Source organism: Halichoerus grypus, chromosome 7 (assembly GCF_964656455.1).
Source record: "Halichoerus grypus chromosome 7, mHalGry1.hap1.1, whole genome shotgun sequence".
Taxonomy (NCBI): Eukaryota; Metazoa; Chordata; class Mammalia; order Carnivora; family Phocidae; genus Halichoerus; species Halichoerus grypus.
In genome coordinates, this window is record NC_135718.1 from 73,480,470 (window position 1) to 73,501,831 (window position 21,362).

At 43.4% G+C, this 21,362-nt stretch overlaps 1 protein-coding gene across 3 annotated transcripts in view; it reads left to right on the forward strand.

Moving 5' to 3' along the window:
• Positions 1-21,362, forward strand: part of MTR (5-methyltetrahydrofolate-homocysteine methyltransferase) — a 99,513-nt gene that overhangs the window by 27,800 nt on the left and 50,351 nt on the right. For all 3 annotated transcript variants that reach the window (XM_036074092.2, XM_036074093.2, XM_078077752.1), the window contains exons 10-15: positions 135-196; positions 1,433-1,500; positions 3,865-3,944; positions 6,771-6,883; positions 10,159-10,299; positions 12,539-12,724. In XM_036074092.2, coding sequence (XP_035929985.1) covers positions 135-196; positions 1,433-1,500; positions 3,865-3,944; positions 6,771-6,883; positions 10,159-10,299; positions 12,539-12,724 — 650 coding nt within the window. The remainder of the gene's footprint in view (positions 1-134; positions 197-1,432; positions 1,501-3,864; positions 3,945-6,770; positions 6,884-10,158; positions 10,300-12,538; positions 12,725-21,362) is intronic.

The following is a 21,362-nucleotide window of genomic DNA, read 5'->3' on the forward strand; positions in this document are numbered from 1 at the left end:
TGTTATTTGTTTTTGCAAGTAATCACCATTTAATTATAAATATAAAATTTCCTAACTTTTAAACCTGCAGCCTCACAAACACTAGCCTATTTGTTAAGATGGTTTTCAGTAATGCTTGAAATGTGCTTTCTTAGGTCTTCCCAACACATTTGGTGACTACGACGAAACTCCGCATATGATGGCCACGCAACTAAAGGTTAAGGATGGTCTTTCATTTGGTTTTTTAAGAGTTGGAGTAATGGAAATCTTAGATTTAGAATATTTAGAAGTAGAATTTTCTCCTAAAGAAATCCCAGTGTCTATATAACAAAAGCTTACCCACTCTGAATTACGATGGTAGAGGCAGAGGGAGGGGCTCGCCAGCAGCATTTTTCTCCCCATCTGGCCCTGGGGCCGTTGGAAAATCCCCAGTCAGGCTGGACCCAGACTAATTGAAACTTCGCTGTCTTCTGCAGTCCTCTCATGTGGTGGCTTCCCTCCCCCGCTCCACCCCAACCAAACTGCTGGGTGGAGTAGGTATCCTCCTTGCTCCCTGTTGTCGCCTGCACACCTTATCACCCACACACCTCCCATCTTTGAATCCCAGGTCATGGGACCATACTGCCCACTAACCCCTGGGTCCCTTCCTCATTCCTTGAACTTTCAGCTTCTGGCTCACTAACATTCTCTCCTAAATGATTTCTGACTTGATTCTTGTGATTTCAGTTCCTTATCTAGTAGATGATCTTTCCAATACTCTGACTTCTCAGTTTCTTGACTTCCTGTCTCAGTTACTGTCTTTCGCTAACTAGCGTTTGGTTAAACTCTAGACCCACACTGCCCAGTATGTAGCCACTACCATGTGGTTATTGGAGAACTTGAAATGTGACTGAGGAACTGAATTTTTAGCGCGCACGCGCACATGAGCAGGAGGAAGAGCAGAGGGAGAGGGAGAAGTAGGCTCCCTGCTGAGCAGGGAGCCCGATATGGGACTCAGTCCCAGGACCCTGGGATCATGACCTGAGCTGAAGGCAGATGCTTAACCGACTGAGCCACCCAGGCACCCCTGAACTTTTAGTTCATTAAAATTTAAAATTAACTTAAATATAAAAACTGATGCTCACTTTATGTGTTATTTGTTACACTATCCAGCTCACAGTCATTCACCTCAGCATATGGGGAAAAAAAAAGTCTCTATTATGGCCAAGTAGGCAAATGATTATGTCATTGTACTTATAAATGGTGTAAAGGATTTCATAGCATCTGGACTATTTTCTGCTTTTAAACTTACATCCAGGGCGCGTGAAAGCTTTATATCTTGGATTAAGTATGTTTAACTCTCTTTACAATGAAAAATTCGTTATTCAGGAAACATAGATCTCCTGCTGAATTGGTGGAAGTGAGTTTAGAATTCAAATGGGCTCTGTGAAACTTTTTCTTTTCCGAAATGCAGGCCTTTGCTGTGGATGGCTTGGTCAATATAGTGGGTGGTTGCTGTGGTACGACACCAGATCATATCAGGTAGGAATCACTTCTAAATATGCTCTTTTGTCATGGGACCAATCATGTCCTCCACCCCCCACCATTCATGTGTTGAAGTTCCAGCCGCCCAGTTCCTTTGAATGTGACTGTATTTGGAGATAGGATCTTTAAAGAGATAATGAAGGTACGATGAGATCCTATGGGTGGACACTAATCCAGTGTAACTGGTGTCTTTGTGAGACAGACACACAGAGGAAGGGATTGAGTGACCACATAGGGGGAAGACGGCTGTCTCCAAGCCGGAGAGGCCTGAGAGGAGACTGGCCCTGTCCACACGCCTTCGTCTCAATTTCTAGCTTCCGGAACCTTGAGATATTGCTGCTCTTTGAGCTACTCAGCCTGTGGTATTTTATTTTGGCAGCCCTAGCAAACTGAGATGCCTTTATATTGTGAAAAATTCCAATAAAAGTAGAAAAATAATAAAATGAATTTCCATGTGCCTACCACAGAGTTTCGATAATTTTCTAGATTTTGCTATTCTTATTTTGTCTGTTTTCCAACTTTTTCCCCCTTAGAATATTGTGAAGCAAATTCCAGATATCATGATATTCTATCACTTAAATACCTAACTAGTATTCAGAAAATTAAGGAGGAACGGTTCATATATCTTGTGGGCAAGTACATGTGTCCATTAGTTGTCTCATGGAAGGGGAAGACAGTAAGACAACCAGGTACCTTAAGGTCATTGCATACTCCATGTTGTTGAGTGAGCGTGTGAAGCATGGTGGTGTGGAAGAAGAGCCTGGTGGAGTTTGTGTTCAAGTCCTTGCCATTTTGTGGCTGATAAGAGGAATAAGAAGTGGAATAAAATCCAGTTTCAGACTGTTTGTAATTTGTTTTTTCTCTCCCGTGACTGATGATCCTGTTTTGAGCCAGTCATCTCACTGTTCTGAGTCTGTTTTTGTGCACGCGATGTGTCCACCATCCTGAATTACCTAACAGTTCACTGCTTTTGTTGGCTTCTGTGATAGACTCTGTGAAGAGCCTATGGAATTTTTAAAATACCTTTTTTTTTTTTTTTAAGATTTTATTTATTTGACAGAGAGCGAGAGAGGGAACACAAGCAGGGGGAGTGGGAGAGGGAGCAGGGAGCCCGATGTGGGGCTCGATCCCGGGACCCTGGGATCATGACCTGAGCCGAAGGCAGACGCTTAATGACTGAGCCACCCGGGCACCCCTGAAATATCTTTTAAATAGTATCTAAAAGCTATCAATAGTTGAAGGTGGATCTCTTTTTGTTTTTATTTTTTTTATTTTATTTTTTTTTAAAGATTTTATTTATTTATTTGCAAGAGAGAGAATGAGAGACAGAGAGCACGAGAGGGAGGAGGGTCAGAGGGAGAAGCAGACTCCCCACTGAGCAGGGAGCCCGATGCGGGACTCGATCCCGGGACTCCAGGATCATGACCTGAGCCGAAGGCAGTCGCTTAACTGACTGAGCCACCCAGGCGCCCTCTTTTTGTTTTTAAATCTTTGGATCTCTTTTTGTTTTTAAGGTTATCGCCTCCTTTTTAAAAAAAGTTGTTTTAAAAATACCTGTGTGTTTGTGTTTCTGTGTCTGTGTATCGGCATGCAGGTATATGTATGTCTGTATCTACTTACCTACCTACCTGTGTGTGTGTGTGTGTGTGTGTGTGTGTGTGTGTGTGTGTGTTTGCTGCTTTTACTTTGGCATACCAATCTAGGGGGCAGCAGAGTGAGGAGTTCATACTGGCCCTGATAAATTTAGTGGAGTAGACAGATTTTTCCAGGTTGACCAAAGACATAATTTACCAGAGCCAATAAGGTTAAAAAGTGTATGCATAATCAAAGCAAATTTTGAAGACTAATCATCTTGGAGTTTTAGTGATTTATTACCATGGACCCTCCCTACTCTGTGCTTTCTGTGCTCGGGAAAAACTGACCTGAAACACGGGCCTCCACTCCTGGCCCCTCTCTTGTATGCTCCTCCTTCTTAATGCTGAAGCTTTTTTTTCTTTTAAACCACTAAGAAGCAAGCACCTATTTCATGGAGTAAAGGGCATCTATGGGTTTGGGAAAGAAAGGAGATTTGCTGTTTGCATTTGCGTAAACCATTACGTATCTCGGTTTCTATCTCTTGAGGGCAGAAACTGGTGCAGTCAGTACACAGCAGACTGGGAAAATACAGAAAAGTTAAAGTTGACACATTCATTTTCTGCATTGCTGAGAAAACTAAAAGGCATAACTGTTGCTGCACATTTGGAATTAGGTATATAATTATGTGCATAATTATGTTAGACTTAATTTCATAGCTGGGAATTAGTTTAATTAAATTTATTTTATTCCGAATTAATGGAGATAGTGTTTTCTCTTTTAACTCAGGGAGATTGCTAAAGCTGTGGAAAACTGTAAGCCTAGAGTTCCACCTGCCACTGTTTTTGAAGAGCATATGTTACTATCTGGTAAGTGATAAAGACATGATTTTTATCATTTCAGAAACCATTTGTGGGTTAATTTCGTGTTTATCCTAAGTGGTAGTGATGTGTGTGCCAAGCAACTTGTTTCTTAGGTCAGGGAAGCGTCCATATTTTTTCTTGCATTTAGATGAATTCTCGTGAAGATCAGGGGTGGGAAATGGGCAGAAGGCACAGGTGGTTTGCTCAGGTGGGGCCCTTGCTTGGGTTTAGAACTCACATGGCCCTGACTCTGTGAGGCACTGCTTTGAAAACATACTCTCGGCCACAGGCTAACTGTTGTAATCGTCAGACTTGCTCTTAGTTATTGAAAATTCCAAACTGTCAAGGCTCAGTGGTTTGTCACGACAGCAGCCTCTTCGTAGAAAATTGTGCTTGCTTCTACAACATGATTGTCGCCATCTGAGATTCACCACGTATTTAGGACTTTACAGAGAGGTGTGGTATTGACTGTTCTCTGGTGCTCGACAGTCCCATAAGGTGGGCAGCTTCCCTTTTTGAGAATGAGTGTTGATGTTCAAATAAGGAACGTTAATAAAAGTTTATCGTGCCATCCATTAGAAACATAACTTTAAATTTTATGTTTTCCCCATAATACTTCAATGATGTATTGTTAGGTAGTATTTCTCAGGAAAATAATTGTGTGTGCGTGTGTGTCTATATATATATATATATAGACACACACGCACACACACACAGATTCTTAGAGAACATGCAAATAGCGCACATGGGAAATTAGGCACCCTAATAATTTAGAATTTAGCATTTCTCTGAATTGAAATATTTTTGTTCCTTATGTTCCTCTAAGAAAATTGAAATAAAATACAAGGGAAAGTAAAAGGAACACCTACTTTTCTCAGTTGGAATATAACTTCATCGAATTCATCCCAGTGAGTGAGTGTGAAGTTGGGTTAAAAACCTTCTTCAGTCTTCCTTGTTTTCTTTTTGTTCTCCAGAAAACAGAGAGAGGTGTGGTAGGATAGTTTATTTCATCCTTAGATCTTAAAACTTGTTTGCTTCAGCCAAGGACTAGCAGTTTAAATAGTCAGCCTTTGCCACAATTGAAACAAGAAGAGAACCACTTAGATATGATTTTTATTTTAATTTATTTTTTTATTAAGATTTTATTTATTTGAGAGAGAGAGAGAGCACAAGCAGGGGGAGGGACAGAGGGAGAAGCAGGCTCCCCGCTGAGCAGGGAGCCCGACATGGGGCTCCATCCCAGGACCCCCGGGATCATGCCCTGAGCCCGAAGCAGATGCTTAACTGACTGAGCCACCCAGGCGCTGCTAGATATGATTTTTAAAGAAGAATTTAGATGTAAGAATAAAAGAATCCTCTTCTTCTGATTTGAATTTCATGTGCTATTTCTAAATTGCTTTAAAAATCACCTTCAATCCGATTTTAAAGAATGACATCAAACATACTCTTTCATGGATTACAAACTTAAGAAAAACGTAGTTTTTATATCAGATACTTCACATGTGTAACTGATGAGAAGCCCTCTGTATGCGGCGCTCATAGGGCGATGATGCAGGACCCCTTGAGCATTTACGCGTCGGCCCAGCTGTCTGCCTGTCCTGTGTGCCCCTGGGTCTGACTAAGGCCTGGGGCCACCTTGCGGCTCACTCGGAGGGTCACTCCCAGTGGGAAGAAATCATAGGACAAAACTGGGAAGGGATAGCTTCCCCAGTCCCTTAAACAGTCTGGAATACTTTTGTGATTGCTCATCTCATATTCCTTTTTTTCCTCTCCCTGATATTTTGTTCTTTCTCAACCAGTGCTTTGACGAAGGACACAAAAGCCATTTTCTTTTATTGACAACAACGGCTATGATTGCTGGTGCTAATTTTATGCTTATCAGTGTTCTCTAGTCTCATTTTTACAATAGTGCCATGAAATGTATGAAACAAGTATGAAAAACCATCCTTTTACGTCTCTCTTTTATACGATCAGAAGCTATGAAAGAAGTGTCCCTGGGCTTTGAACCCGCGGCTGGCTGTCCCTCCATCCTTCCTGTAACCACCCTGCAAGCCCCCCTCGCCTCACACTTTCAATAGAACAAGTAGAGCAAAAACAGTTAAGGGCTGTTTCTGTAGTGATACTTTACGCCTCATCTCGCTTTTTACCTCCGTGAATGTGTTCATAATTAGAAAGCTGGTATTTGCCTCTCAATTGGCCTGTAACAGGAGAGATACAAGGAGAGAGGTGCAGAGAGCCCCAGTTTTCCCAGCGTCAGCTCAGGAGTGGGGGGTGTGCCGCGGCAAATCCTGTCTCCCAGGGCTCAGCCTGGGTCCTTCCTTGTGATCCCATTCGTCCTTGCTGGTTATGGGTTCTTGGCCTCTGGATCAAAGACATAAGGTAAAGCTCTCAGCTCACAGCTGGTGTGATTACGAAAGCTTACTCCATCCGGCTTCAAGCTGATGTCTGGGTGGACAGCTGCAGAGTGATCCTTCTGATTCTAACTTCATGGCTTCCACCCCCCACTCTTGGTGAAATAGGGGTATGATGATAATGTTTCCTTGTTTCTCAGAGCTGGTATGAAGCAGTTCTTTAGAAACATTTTGCATCTCCACTCCTAAAATACTTCTTTTGGGAGTTCTGGGTGTCCATGTAGCTGTAACATGTAGCCTTTGTTGTGTTTAAATATCCCTGGGGGAGGAGGCCATGGTTCTAATCCCACATCAGGGATCCTGTCTAGTCCTGTGGGCTGTGCCGCGGAAGCTTCTTTCTCAATGAAAACATTTGTTTTCTGTCTGTCTCATGTCATCATATGAATTTTCAGAAAATTTTCAAAATGCTTCTCCTTTTAAGGTCTAGAGCCCTTCAGGATCGGACCGTACACCAACTTTGTTAACATTGGAGAGCGCTGTAACGTGGCAGGATCCAGGAAGTTTGCTAAACTCATCATGGCAGGAAACTATGAAGTGAGCATCTCATTAAGACCCTTGAGGCATCTGCCATGTTTTTGGCTAGACAGCATGTAAATGAGACAGCTCTGCCTTCGAGAGTGTTATTAGCAGAGCTTCTGGGGACCGTGAGGAGAACGGTCACATGTGTCTGCAGCAGGTGGGCAGGTGGGAGCCTGCGGCTTCGGGAGACTGAAGCTGCTGTTATTAATATTTGTCAAAAAGAACTGCCTCTGGGATCTGAAGTGGGGTGAGGTGGGAGGGATCCAGGTTCTGGCTGTTTCTATTAACTGTGAAGTAAGTTTAAGAATTTGAGAATACTCTTCATGTTGGCTTCTCACAAATCCTTCCAGGGAAAGGGGAAGCCAAGAGCCTTCCTAGTCACTTCCTCGTGACCACATCCAACAGCTGACTAGTGCAGTGGTCTTGATTCTGCTGGCTCTAGACTAAAATAAACAAGCACACATAAAAGAAGGAATAGGCCCCTGCCTTGGAGAGTCTACATGAAGGGTTAGCCATAGTATTTCTCAGCTTGGTCACTCTGTGGGTCTGCAAACTCTGATCCCCATAGAGCCTACCCTACACAGCCGGATAGATTTTTTTTTTTTCTTATTAAAATAGTAAGTTAAACATTGGAGGAATTTAGTCTGGGCTTTCGTGATGATTTATTTTATCATCAACTGTCACTTGGAGGTTTTGCAAGCTTTAGGAAATAGATTTTCCAGAAATCAGTATCAAAGCAGACTTCATTTTAATCACCAAGAAAGGAGCCATTTATCAGCCTTCATGGACTTATTAGTTACTGCTCCACGGTAGCACTCGGTGGCGCCCCTCTGTGGCACACCGACACGGCCTGCTTAGCTGCTTTGCTGGTTCCTGGCAGGTCCCGTCTGCCCTCTGCCCTGCATTCCTGCTGCTGCTGCCGTGAGCTCCTGTCACAGCCCTCCCCCAGATCAGAAGCTTTCACAGGGTCACATTTTGTGCAGATGGGAGAAAATCCAAACTCTTTAGGCCACCATTCATTTCGCTCACTTAGACACCAGACTGTCTTCCCATCCCGACCTGTCACCCGAACATTCCAGAAGGCTTGCTTCTGCACCCATGCCTTTTTTTTCTTGTTTGTTCCTCTCTGACGTCCTGATGACCCTTAGTAGTTACATAGCATTCTTCAGTTGGCCATGTTTCTATTTACTTTTTGATTCTTATGGCCATTCTGTGGTGTCCCTTTGAGCTGTCAGATTTGATAGATTTGATACTGAGGACAGAGGGCAACTTAGGAACATGAAAGCGGATCGGAGTAATAATATCTAGCCTTCAGTAGGGTCTTACTATGTGCCAGTCACGGTGCGAGGTGCTTTCCATCATTATTCACCGAATCCTCACAGACCCATGAGATAGGTTCTATTGTTACCCCCATTTTTCCCACGTACATCTGGGGGAAGGCAAACTACTCACCTGTTGTTCACAGCAAGTGAATGATAGACCCCAAGGCCACTCTGCTGTCCCTGCCTGCAGGACACAGGAGGAGGCAGTGGGATCTGTCAGGGGGCCGCTAGGGCTGACTCCTCATTTGATTCTACTTTTCCCTGAGTTAGCGATCCCTCAAGCCTTTGTGGTTTAACGGAAGGAGCACTGACCTTGAAAGAAGCTCCAGGGCTGATTTTTGCTCACCTTGTACAAATGACGTCATCGTAGTGAGCCCATTTGGGAGGGTTGGACCTCCAAGGTTTTACTCCGCGACTTTTCTGGACTAGAAAGGCCAGGTATTGGGATCTCTGCCTTCCAGCTCTTCCGATCTCTGGTCTCACCAGTTTGCTGGCTGTCTCCGTCTGCTTCCTGCAGTCTGTCTCCCAGGGGCCAGCTGAAGACTGTTCCTCTGAGGTGGCTTCCTCCATTTCAGTCCGCAGAGACTGGCCCTCTCCTGCTTTGCAGGCCGTCTCGCACTTGACTCACACCTCACATGGCAACACTGCTGGCTGTTTGTGTGACTATGTCATATGCCCCCAGCTAGATGTAAGCCCTCCAGGAACAGGGATTGGGACGCATGCTTTCCATTCTTTATAGTATTTCACACATTGCCGATACTGAAAAAACATTTTTTGATGTGCTGAATTTTATTGTGATCCTTTTCCTGTGTAACCTTGGGTCATTACGAATGGTCTTTCCTTGTGGCATATGCAAAAGGTCTCATGCCTGCTCTGTCACAACGATTGCTTAAAATTTCGATGTCGTTTTCTTAAGCTAAAGAAAAAATAAGACAACATCAGAAGCTACTATTGATTTTATCCTTATTTATTTTATTACATTACAAAGTGTACGATGAAGACCTAAAATAAACTCTGTTTTCTCAGTTAGTTAGAAAGCATTATGGAACGTGTATGTTTTGCTCAGCATTGTTCAAAGGAGAGCAGGAGAAACCTAAGACCTTTCCAGAGTTCCAAACACTTACACTCTATTTTGAGGAATAAGCTAATACTCATGAAATCCCAGGGAAACGATGATCTCATAGACCACGATGATGTAATGATCACAGTCGTTGCAGAAGTTACAGAGGCAGCAGGTCATTGTGGAATAAGCCGTGTTTCCCACCCAAAGTATGTTTTCTGGAGCACTGAGCCTACAAGATACTCCTTCAGTGGTCACAAGTTGGGAAATGCTGCGTATTCTGTTCTTGGATATTTACAGTGGGTGACAGTGTATTAAAGGATTTGAAGAGCCTTCCAGTATAAAAATCTGTTGGATTTTATTTAACTCCTATTTCATGTAACTCTTACCAACAGTCTGCAACACACTTTGCATGTCTTGGCAAACACTGAAGAGTCACAGAAGTTGTGGATGGTTTCTCTGAGGACTTTTTTGGAGGAGCTGGGGCTTGAGCTGGGTCCTAAACAGTATAGAAGGGAAGGGGATTGTATCCCAAGCAGAGGAGACAACGTGATCTGTGACCCTGAAGTGGAAACAGATGTGGTTGGGTGAAGGGAACCAGGAGGGGAAGAGTGGGGCCGGGTCACAGAGGGCCTTGAACGCCAGGCTGAGGGAGTTGAGCTTCTTTACGGCAGGAGGACAGAACCTTGGTGGATTCTGAGTCGTGAACTGACATGAGGGAGGAGATGTGGAGGAAAGGCCAGTCATCAGATTATGATGATGGATGGGAGGAGAGCAGGCCGGGACTTGGGGAGGCTGGTTCATCCAGTCTGATTTGAAAGGACTGCTGGGGTGGTAGGGATGACTTTTGTAGCCTTCTCTTGAGTCACCTTCTCCTAATGCTGCCTCCTCTGGCATTCTTCCTTCAGGAAGCACTGAGTGTTGCCAAAGTGCAGGTGGAAATGGGAGCGCAGGTGTTGGATATCAACATGGATGATGGCATGCTGGATGGTTCGAGTGCAATGACCAGATTTTGCAACTTCATTGCTTCCGAGCCCGACATCGCGAAGGTTGTACAAAATGAGGGGATTTACCTGCCCTCATCTGTCACTCATTTAACTTTGTCACTTGTCCCAGGGATCCGTCATCTCACGCCCTGGTGTTCTGTTTTCCTACAGTGAAAGTGAACGGTTTCTGTTTGTCACTTTCTTCCCTAATGGTAGTCTTTCGATATAAACCAGAGAGAGTTGTGACTTCAGCTCAGCTGTTTCCAAGGCTTCTGGAATTGCTCACAAGAATTGAGTTTCCTCTGATGTCTGGATGGACTAAGAACCTCCTTCCCACGTCTCTGAAGGACATTAGTTGCCTGTTCCTACCAAGACATTAGTTCTATTCTGAGCACAGGGTCACTCAGGCAGTTCTTCCTTATTGCAGGAGGAAGAGACCTTCTGGGGCTTATCAGAGTAAACAAAACTATAAAACAAGATTAAATCAAAATAGCATATGTCAGCTTTTACATTTGTTCTTTAAAAGATGAAAACTAATTTGTGTGTCCAGTTCTTTAAAACATTTTTTAGGTGGATCCTAAAATCTTTAAAGTTTTTACTTCATTTCTCTACCATTGAATTTGTGATGGAGAAGTGATTTGTGAAGTTCTTTTTTAAAGAAACTTCCTAGTGCTTTGAGAGACGGGGCTGTCAGTGTTTCGTTAGGCCTTCAGCCAGTGCTTAAGTCAGGCGTCTTGCGGTAAGCAGTGGATTACATTAACCCATCTTTCATTTGTGTCTTTAAACTCCTCAGTAAAAAGCCTCATCGCTCCTCTGGGAGTAAATATTTTGAGAATTTAAGGTACGGAGAAGGGGGAGCAGCTGTTCATCAGCTGAGGGGTGGGAAGGGGGCTCTGCTGGGAGTCGGAGACTCTTACGGTCCCAGGCAGGCCAACTGACCATTGACCCGAGTTTCCTTCCTCTGCCCTGAAGTGGGAGCAGTCATACGTGCTGTGTCTGACTCTCGAACCCTGAAGATAAAAGTGCCTTCACTGTGAACAGCCTTGTGTAACTTAAGACATTGTTAATTAATTACTGTTCTGATTGCTCCAGTAATTGTTCTTCCTTATCTTTCCTGGATTGGACCTCCTACCATAATTTATTTGAGACCAAATTATGAACAGCTGGAGTCAAGCATAAAAAGGTGCGACTAGCACATTTTCATCAGCGGAGTTGGGACACCAGACTCAGCCAGCACTTTAAAACATTGGCCTGGTATTGGCACTAGTACTTGACCACAAACCTGTCATTACCAGCGTGCTGGGAAAGGGTAGAATCGAGAATCCCTTGTTCCGTTGTGCTCTCTCTCCTTTGGAGGTATGGCCTGAGGAAGAGCCGATTGCCCTGGGAACCTTTCCGTGATTCTCCTGCCCCCCCCCATGCACAGGTGGGGTCTGGTGCCCCTGAAGCAGGCTTTCATGACAGCTATGCCCCTCTCCTGCCCTCACATCCCCCACACTTTATGTCGTTACTTGTTAAATCGTTTATCTTTATACAGCTCGGGGAAGCCAGGGAGCCACCGACTCTGTCATTGCCCCCAAGGCTAGCGTGCGGCCTAATGTGGTTGTCGCTTAATTATATACTTATTGAGTGACTTAAGCAAAGGAGCCTAGATCAGCTGCCCTGTTTCATTTCTGTGCTTGACTCTAGTCCTGCCTCGAAACCCTTACTTTCACCTTTCCCGGAACAGAGGCATGAATGCATGGAGACTAGTAAAATTGGCCCTGTTCTCATCTGTGCCTTCCAACTTTGTCCTTTCTCGTAGTTATATACATTTATTAAATATTACGTCTTTTCCTTTCTAAGAGTAAAATTTTGTTTGTCTTATCCAGTCAGGAACTTGATTTTCTAAAGGGAAGATTGGATGTGAATAACTTGGCTGGAGGGCTGTTCCCGAGGGTGTGAGGCCAAACCTTAATCCCAGAGTCAGATCAGGGATACCGGAATCCTGTTTGAGCTGTAGGCACTGGAAGGTGTAAACTGGGGATGAAGCAGATGAGCTGAGCTCTGTGATTTCATCCTGGTATTTAGCTGTGATCTTTGATGTGTGTAAATTTTGGACTCATGCATGGGGTCTCCTGTAGGACCGGAATCACTCCAAGTGTTATGGGCTTTAAAAGAACAAGTACATTAAAATCCTTTTTCTGCCACACTGTTATTGGTGTAGTGTTTCCCTACATACGAGGACTGGGAGCTGGCACTCGGAAGGGAATCTGTGGTGACCTGTGATTTTTCCCTGATTCTTCCTGCCCCTCTGATCTAGGTGCCCTTGTGCATCGACTCTTCCAATTTTGCCGTGATTGAAGCCGGCTTGAAGTGCTGCCAGGGCAAGTGCATTGTCAACAGCATTAGCCTGAAGGAGGGAGAGGATGACTTCTTGGCGAAGGCTAGAAAGATTAAGAAGTTTGGAGCTGCTGCGGTGGTCATGGCTTTTGATGAAGAAGGGCAGGTGAGTGATTTCTTTGGACCTCGCTCCATGGCATTCCCTGGGCGAGACAGAGCAGTGGAAGAGAACAGAGTCTGAAACAGCCGTCTAAACACCATAAATGTGTATGTGTACACATAGGCACACACACGTGCATCATACACATGTACAGACACTTGTATCCGTGTGTGTGTGAAAATTGGATGTGTAGTAGTCGTATTGATGGAGAAAGGAATTATTCAGTAAAAGCTATTAGACCTACTGGCTGTGCACTTGGGTGAAAATAAAGTACAGACCTATTTCCCACCATCTACTAAAATAAAGTCTGCGTTAATGAACGATCTAAACATATAAAGCAAAATTCTAAAGAGTGTATGGGCAAATCCTCACCTAAAGTTGGGAAGCCAGAAGGAAAATTAATAGAGCTATCCGCATGGGAATGTAACACTTTCTCTGGTGAAGGGCATGGTATTATCTGCAACATGAGTAGTAATAGCGGGTTAATAGCCCCAATATGCAGCGTTTCCGTAAATCAGAAAATAAAACACCCAAATCAACCCAAAAGAAGATAAAGGAAATGAATAAGCAGCTTATAGAAAAAAAAATGCAAATAGCCAATAAACCTATGAGAAGATACTATATGTTGTAATGATTAAAGATAGGAAAAAGGAAGCATTAATGAGATATTTGTTTCTTTTAGCAAAGAGAAAAAAAGTAAAAGATTGACACACGGCACCTCTCATAATGTCTCTGCTGTGGAGTCAGGGAGGGGCAATGGGAAACTTCAAACATAATGATAGTTCATCCGAGGGAGGGCGTGCAGTGATTATATTGTATTGTTGCTTTATTTTTTTTTAAAGATTTATTTATTTTAGAGAGAGAAAATATGAGTGGGGAGTGGGGCAGAGGGAGAGAATCCTCACTCAGACTCCCCACTGAGTGCAGAGCCCGACCGGCTGATCTCATGACCCTGAGATCATGACCTGAGCTGAAACCAAGAGTCGGATGCTCAACTGACTGAGCCACCCAGGCGCCCCTGTTGTTGCTATATACCTCACATGACTTTTACGACTATTTTTGTGTCTATTCAATATTTTTTAAAAAACAATGAAAAAAACTCCATTCCTTATGAATCAGCCCCCTCTTGGAATTTAATAATAAGCTGATATGTAAGGGTATGTGTTCACACTTATTGTGGCTCTGTGGTAGCGAAAAATGGGAAATACTCTGAAAGTTCTTCAGTAGTGGAATGCCTCGGTTCTTACTACATGCCACAAGGAATACTGTGTACCAGGTAAAAAGAATGAGGTGATGGGAGCCATGGAAACAATATATCGGAAAATGGGAAAAAAAACCAAACAGGTGACATGATTCTGGTTTTATTTAATAAAGAATTAATATGGGTGTATGTGTGTCTGTATAAGCAGAGAAAAAAATTGCTAGGTAACTGGAGGGTAGGGATGGTTTCAGATGGGGACATACTGACTTCTTTTATATAATTGACAAACGGTGGGATTATATGTTGTTTTTCCTTCTCTGCTTTGTGTATTTTTAGAATAAAATTATTTTTAACTAAAGGGTTATTGTATTTGTACAAAAGATGTATTTTCATCAGGAGAGAAATTCAAATAATTCAGAAGAGTGCAGAGGAGATCATTTTGATAATGAACGGGTATTGAACCTTTACTCTTACCAAGCAGGCACACCTCACGCGTTAAATCAGCTTTTCCTCCCAACGTATAAATGTTGGGTATATATGATTATTATTTTTGTATTCCATGCACTTGAGTCCCTGTTGTCACAAGTAGCATGTAGTAGTACTAGGATTTGAGCCGAGATCTGCTATCATTCAGCAGAGTGAAATGATAGTTGTTTCTTGATTTTTTAGTGGAATGAGTGTGGTCAGAGAATACCCTAATTCATTCAGTCCTTTACCCCTGTGCCCTGGTTTTCCTCATCTGTTCGTGGAAGTGGGGCTGCTAGGTCAAAGCGCATGCGCGTGCAGCATTTGGACACGCGCTGTTAACTCGTGCGTCTGCGAAGTTGTTACCCAGTCCTCTTCCACTGCTAGTTCCGTGTGGTGGGACCCTCTGACATAATTTTTATTTTTCCATCAGATGTCTATGAGGGTAGTTCCAGAGACAAATGGTTCTGTGTGGCTCTTTATGGAAAACAGAAGCCCGCAGCCCTCCAGACCCCCAGAGGCACCAGCTGTCAGCTTTCTTATCTGCTCCTTGTAGCATTTACCTCCTTATCTCCAAATCCCAGTTTCCGCTGTTATTCATTGCCTCTCTGTAGTGCCCACAGATTTGGCATTTTTACTCTCCTCTACCCCCTCCTTCCCACATCTTTCCTTTCTCCCCCCACCCTCCCAGTACAGTTAATTTTAGTTGTAACTATTTTCGGTGCTCACATCAGTAAGCAGTGCACAGGCTGAGACAGGGTGCAAGAGCTCCGGTCCTTTCCTGCACCCCGAGATCAGGAGTTTCTGTCTGCTTTGTTTCTTACAGATTATATGTTCAGAATACCCCTGGTTGTGTACACTTCCAATATCCAGTGTATCCGGGCACACTCAGTAGACGGTCATTTTGATTTCTTGAAGAATTCTCCCTCCCGGTCTCCTGACATGGTCTGGAAGGTCGTAGGCTGGCTGCCCAGCTGGCCCCTGAGCCACCATCCCAGGGATTCTTCTCGCCCCTCTCTCGGGCTTTTCCATCTCATAATGTCTGAGTTCTTGGCTTAATCTCTCATTTGGTGGAGTGCGTCCTCTGTCAGCTGCCTAGGAAAGAAAACATGGCAGTAAATATTTTTGAAGCCTTACATGTCTGAAAGTGGCCCTATTCTACTTTGACACTTCCGGGACAATTGTATGGGTATCGGAGTACAAGCTTAACATCATTTTGAATCGTTTTCCACACTGGTGCTCTTCTAACCCTTGGTTCTTTTTTGCAAAACCTATTTATCTTCCTGCTTTCTGGATGCTTCTTGGACCTTCTGTGTCCATGATGTTCTGAAATCGCTTGACGATGAGCCATCCGTTATGTTGGGCCCTCATTGGGCCCTTTCATTTGGAAAACTTGCAGCCACAGTTGTAGCAAGTTTTCTTGAATGGTTTTATCTTCTCTTTTGGCATGTGTGGCATTCAGATACTAGATGTTTTGAAAAGATTGCCTAATTTTCTTGTCCTTCCTGTTTTTTCAGCTCTAGCATTTTGCTCTGCCCAGTGTGAGATTTCTACCCTTATATTTATTCTCAAACCCACTGTTGAGTCTTTATCTCTTCTTTTTCTAGGAGCTCTTTGTTGTTGTTGTTGTTGTTGCTGTTATCTAAGTGTTCTTTTAAGAATTGATACGGAAATCTGTTATTGTTTGATGGAGGCAGATACCGGCCTTAATCCTTTCAAATCTATCTTGAGCACCTAGTGTGTGCCAGGCCCTGGGGAGACTGCAGGGAAAAACCTAGTCTCTGTCCTTGTGCAATTTATATTCTTAGAGGGCAAAGGGAGTAAGAAACAAAAACACAGATCACATACATCATCCAACATATATAGACATATGTGGATAAACTTGGGAATAATTTGTACATGGACGGGATTTAAAGCAGGGAGACTACTCTGTCACCAAAGGAATGACTGTCAAGCAGAGGTCCTAGGACCAAGTGCATCTTGGAGCTGCAGTGCTCAGGGCTGGGGAGAAGAGGAGACACCATCATCAGAAGAAGAATTTGAGGAGGAGCATCCTATTTGGTAGGAGAGGAACCAAAAGACAGGGTTCACTTGGAAGCCAAGAGAAGAACAAGCTTCAAGAAAGGCATGATGAGCTATTTTAAAAGAGCTGTGGTGGATTGAGTTGGATGAAACAAAGAATTTGTCATTGGATTTAGAAATGGGGTAGTTTATGATCTTGCTGTACTGTTTCTAAGGAAATGAAAGCCCGATTGGAGTGGGTTCAAGAGAGAATAAGGAGAATTGGAGGCAGCAGGTGTAAACAGCCTTTTTTTGAGGAGTTTTGCTGTAAAAGGGAACAGAGACATAGTGTGGAAACCAGACATGGATAGGAGGTTAAGGAAGGGTGTGTGTGTGTGTGTGTGTGTGTGTGAGTGAGAGAGAGAGAGAGAGAGAAGATGGGTGATGTGACAGTATGTGTCCGGATATCCGGAAGCTGATGATGCGAATGATCTGGTAGAGAGGGAAGAACTGATGCACCAGAGAAAGGGGGCATTTGCTGGGTCCGTGACCTTGTAAGTGGAGAGGGAGGGCAATCAGCGTGCTAGTGGAGGGGAAGCCTGGCTCACGCGGCGGGAGAGGAAGCCGAGTGTAAGAGTGCGGATCCAGAGGCACGCTGGGCGGTGTGCTGGTGGGAGTCTATAATTGCTTCTGTTTTCTCAGTGAAGGTAGGAAGCAAGGTCAGCTCTGAGAATGAGAATGAGAATGCAGTGTTGTGTGCTTTGCGTGTCTGTGGTGCTTAACCAGGAATGTGAGGCAGAAACATTCCTGTGGGGAAGGGTAGTCTCTATGGGTGCTTTTAAAAACCACGTACGTCCCTGGGCTCCACCCCTGGAGTTCCTGACTCATTGGGTCGGGGGTGAGAGCTGCCTTCAGTAATTTTTTCATTTTTTTTCAAATTTTAAGTTCCAGTATAGTTAACACAGTGTGACATTAATTTCAGGTGCACAGTATAGTGATTCAGCAGTTCTCTGCATCACCTGGTGCTCATCACGACCCCATCACCTGTTTCACTCATCCCCCCGCCCCCGCCCCTCAGGTGACCATCAGTTGATTCTCTAGTCAAGGGTCTGTTTTTTGGTTTGCCTCTCTCTTTTCTTCCTTTGCTCATTTGTTTTGTTTTTAAAATCTGGCTTCAGGAATTTTAAAGCCGCAGAGGTGATGTGTAACTCTGGTTGAAAACCACCAGCAGAGTGGATCTCAGTCCTCATAGCAACCACCTGGGGTAGCTGTCGTCCCATTTTACAGTGAGCCAAGGTCAGCTAGGACAAGCTGGAGCCAAGTTTGGATCCCTGCTCTGCCAGTCTGCAGACTGATGCATGTTTCCAAGCCCTGTGTAATCCCCATGCTTTATCTGTTAGCATTGCATAGTGTTTGATCCTGTCTGAGAACAAGCCTTCCCAATTTAGATCTGAATGTGACTACAAAGAAAAAGCAAGTGTAGGGCAAAAAATTTTTTAACTTGCTAGTTATGAAAGAATGCAAATTAGAGCAATATTAAGGTAGTGTTTTATCCATGCTAAGTTAGTAAAAGTAAACTTAAAAATGATCAAGATCTGTGCTGGTCCAGCAGTAGTAAACAGAAAGCCTTATTCATTCTAGAGCGTAGCACCAACTGAGATGGTCCTTTTGAAAAACACCATAATACCTGCCAAGGGACATAAAAATGTTCCTACCCTTTGAGCTAATGATCTCATTTCTGGGAAATTATCCCAATAAAAGAATTCAACAGCATAAGAACGCTATATATGCAAGGATTTTTCACTAGCTTTATTGAAGAAAAAAACAACCTAAATGCCTAACTGGAGAGAAATGCTAACTTAGATTACATCATTCTGCTGGAATATTATTCAGAGTATTCAGATAATAATTATGAAGATTATGGAGCAGGATGACAGTGCTTATAAAAATGTAAATAAAAAATGTAAAACTGAAAATTAGACACTGTATATGACTATGTAAAAACTACATTTGATAAAGATGAGCATAAAATGCTGTTAAGGGAAGTAATTACTAGAGTAAGGTGGTAGAACTAAAGATTCCTTTTAAATACTGCTTTTCCTATTACAAAGTAATTTTTCTATATGACTATAGACATAAATGCTCACTGAAGGATTGTGGTAAGCAGTTATAAAGAGCAAAACAAAAAATTCATGTATTTGCAAATCTCAGAAACCAACAATCCAGATATTTTGGTATAAAGCATGTCTTCTGTCGACAAGTTCTCGTCACGCTTTTGGGTGTAAAAGTCAGTTAACCAGAATCCGCTTTGTGTGCATGACATGGTTGCTTCTAAGGAGAATGCGGCTCTCTCAGATGGAAAACCACTGTTGCAACTGAACAGAGCAGAGGAACTCACACCTGCTTTTGTTGCAGTATCTGCCTGCGATTTCAGTTTACGTTTATGATTCATGTTACAATGAAGACTGCCAAGTCAAAGCCATCTGTGGCAGAGGGGACTGGCCCTGAAACTTCTGGAATAAAAGGCGAATAAGGAAGCATTTCTCTGTCTTCTGTTGATGTCAGTAGTTTTGATCACCTGTTTTTTTTTTAAGATTTTATTTATTTATTTCAGAGAGAGAGAGAGAGAACACGAGAGAGAGGAGGGGCAGAGGGAGAGGGAGGATTCCAAGCTGACTCTGTGCCGAGCGCAGAGCCCAATGCAGGGCTCACTCTCACAACCCTGAGATCATGACCTGAACCAAAATCAAGAGCCGGATGCTTAACTGACTGAGCCACCCAGGGGCCCCCGCCTGTTACTTTAACTCTAACAAAATACTAAACACCTTTATCATTGAAATTTCTATGGGAAAGTAACTTTATTCCTACTCACTTCTAGATTTAATTTTCCTTTTCTAATTGAAATGATTATTTTAAATGATAATTTTTGGTAAGGTCGGTTTCTTAGAAATATAATTATCACATGATAGAATGGGCTGTATCATTTTTGTTTGCACCTATGCAAACTATATAAAAGAAGAATCAGTATTCTGTAAATGCATCCATTATATTCAACACATTTTCCTATGTTAAACTGATGTGAAAAATAATTTTCCAGTTTATGGAGTAATAAAGCCCCATTGGGATAGTGATTAAAATTTAATTAACCCTAACCTAAAAATAGTGCTATTTTGACAATATTCAAAGTTGTCATTCAGGAGCATGGTATGTCTTTCCAGTTACTTTTAATCAAGTTTTATAGCTGTTCTTAAATAGGAAATCTCAAGAATGTTCCTAGGTATTTTGTGTTGCTTTGTTGTTGTTGTGATTGGCTTATTTTTCCTTTCGTAAATATTTTTCCTTTGGTAGTGATTTTTTGGATTTTTATTTGGTAACGGCCTCTTTATTGAATTTAGATAAATTGATACTGTTTTTCAGTTGTATTTTCCAGGAAAATACGCACCATGGTATTATAAATAGTTCTAGGAAACGGAAGTAATAGTTCTTAACATTCCCTTTATTTTTACCTCTCTGAAGGTAGTTGGCCCACACCTAGGAACTGATTCTCACATGTTCTCCTCTGACCTTCTGAAAATCCGACCTATATTTCTGCATTTTAAGTGCCTCCTTTTCAGTGGCTCTACAGAGGTCCCCACTCCCTGGCTAAGCTTACATGATTATTTCCATTCTTGGGCCTTTCCTTATAAGATGGACTATAGATCTTAAATTATTTTTTTAAGTTTATTTATTTATTTATTTAAGTATCTCTTCACCCAACGTGGGGCTCGAACTCACAACCCCAAGATCAAGAGCTGCATGCTCCTCTGACTGAGCCAGCCAGGCACCCCAAATCTTAAATTCTTAGTAAGAAAGAGACTTCTCTAGATTACCTTCAGAGGTGGGAGTTCATGGCAGGGATGTGAGGAATAGGGGGCCTCCAAGCACTCAGTCCTAAGACATCCACAGAGCCTGGGATGTTCATTGACTTCACAAGAGTAACAGCACAGCATATAGCTGGCGTCTCCCTCAGCTCAGGCCCTCTGGCTTCCCAGCACACACACCTGGCATTCTTGTTTGTGAAAGAGAAGATTGGAACCGGGTCGTGTGCCCCCTGTTAGGATATGGTGCTGCTTCACCTGGGCACTTCCGAGTAGGATTTTTCCAGCAAGCAGCCTCTGCCTGTGGTTTCTAGAAAAAAAGCCATGGGTGGGCATTGGATCACGATGATGACCAGGCAGATGAGTCTGGTTTCTGATTTCCTCATTTGCTTTGTCAGCAGTAGTCCCAGATGAGACCCTTTTCTCCTCCCTGGTGTTGGCACACTGTGGAGATCGCCTCTCAGTCTCGTTCCCTGTCTGACATCGGGTCTGTTTCCTGCTCAGTCCCGAGTCCCTGGCTTCCGGATTCCCTGCTGGAACATGAGCTGTGCTGGCGGGCACCACGTTCCAGGTTGGCCTTGCATTTCCAGTGACCCCAGCTCACTCTTCTACTCTGCTCTTCCGCCACAAGCAGGATCTCCCCCGTCTTCACCCCGTGCCTTCGCTTCTGACCTCGAGATGCTGCTTCTGCATCCCTAACTCCTGCCCACAGTGGACAGTCCACCCAGAAAATTTCTGAACTAAGCCGACGCCCTCAGTGGTTCTGAAAAGCCAGAGCGTTTGTCCTCATAAACTTTTTAAGTAAACATAAAACCTTTCTCTGGCTTTTTTCCTTCTGACTTGTCAGTGCCCTCCTGATGGTGGCACAGACGTCCCTTTCCATCACTGCTGTTGGGGACTTGGTGGCAGCAGGATGGGCCTCCTGCCGCATTCCGTGGCCCATGTGAAGCTCATTCCGCGGGGAACCTTTGACCTACCTCAGCAGTTGGTCTTGTTCCTTCCCTGTTCCTTGTCTGGCTGCATTCTTATAGATTCTAGGTATCTTCCACCTTTTCTATCTCTTCCTCTCAGCATCCACCTTGATGAGTCAATCAAAAATTGTTTTATCTCCTTTTTCCCC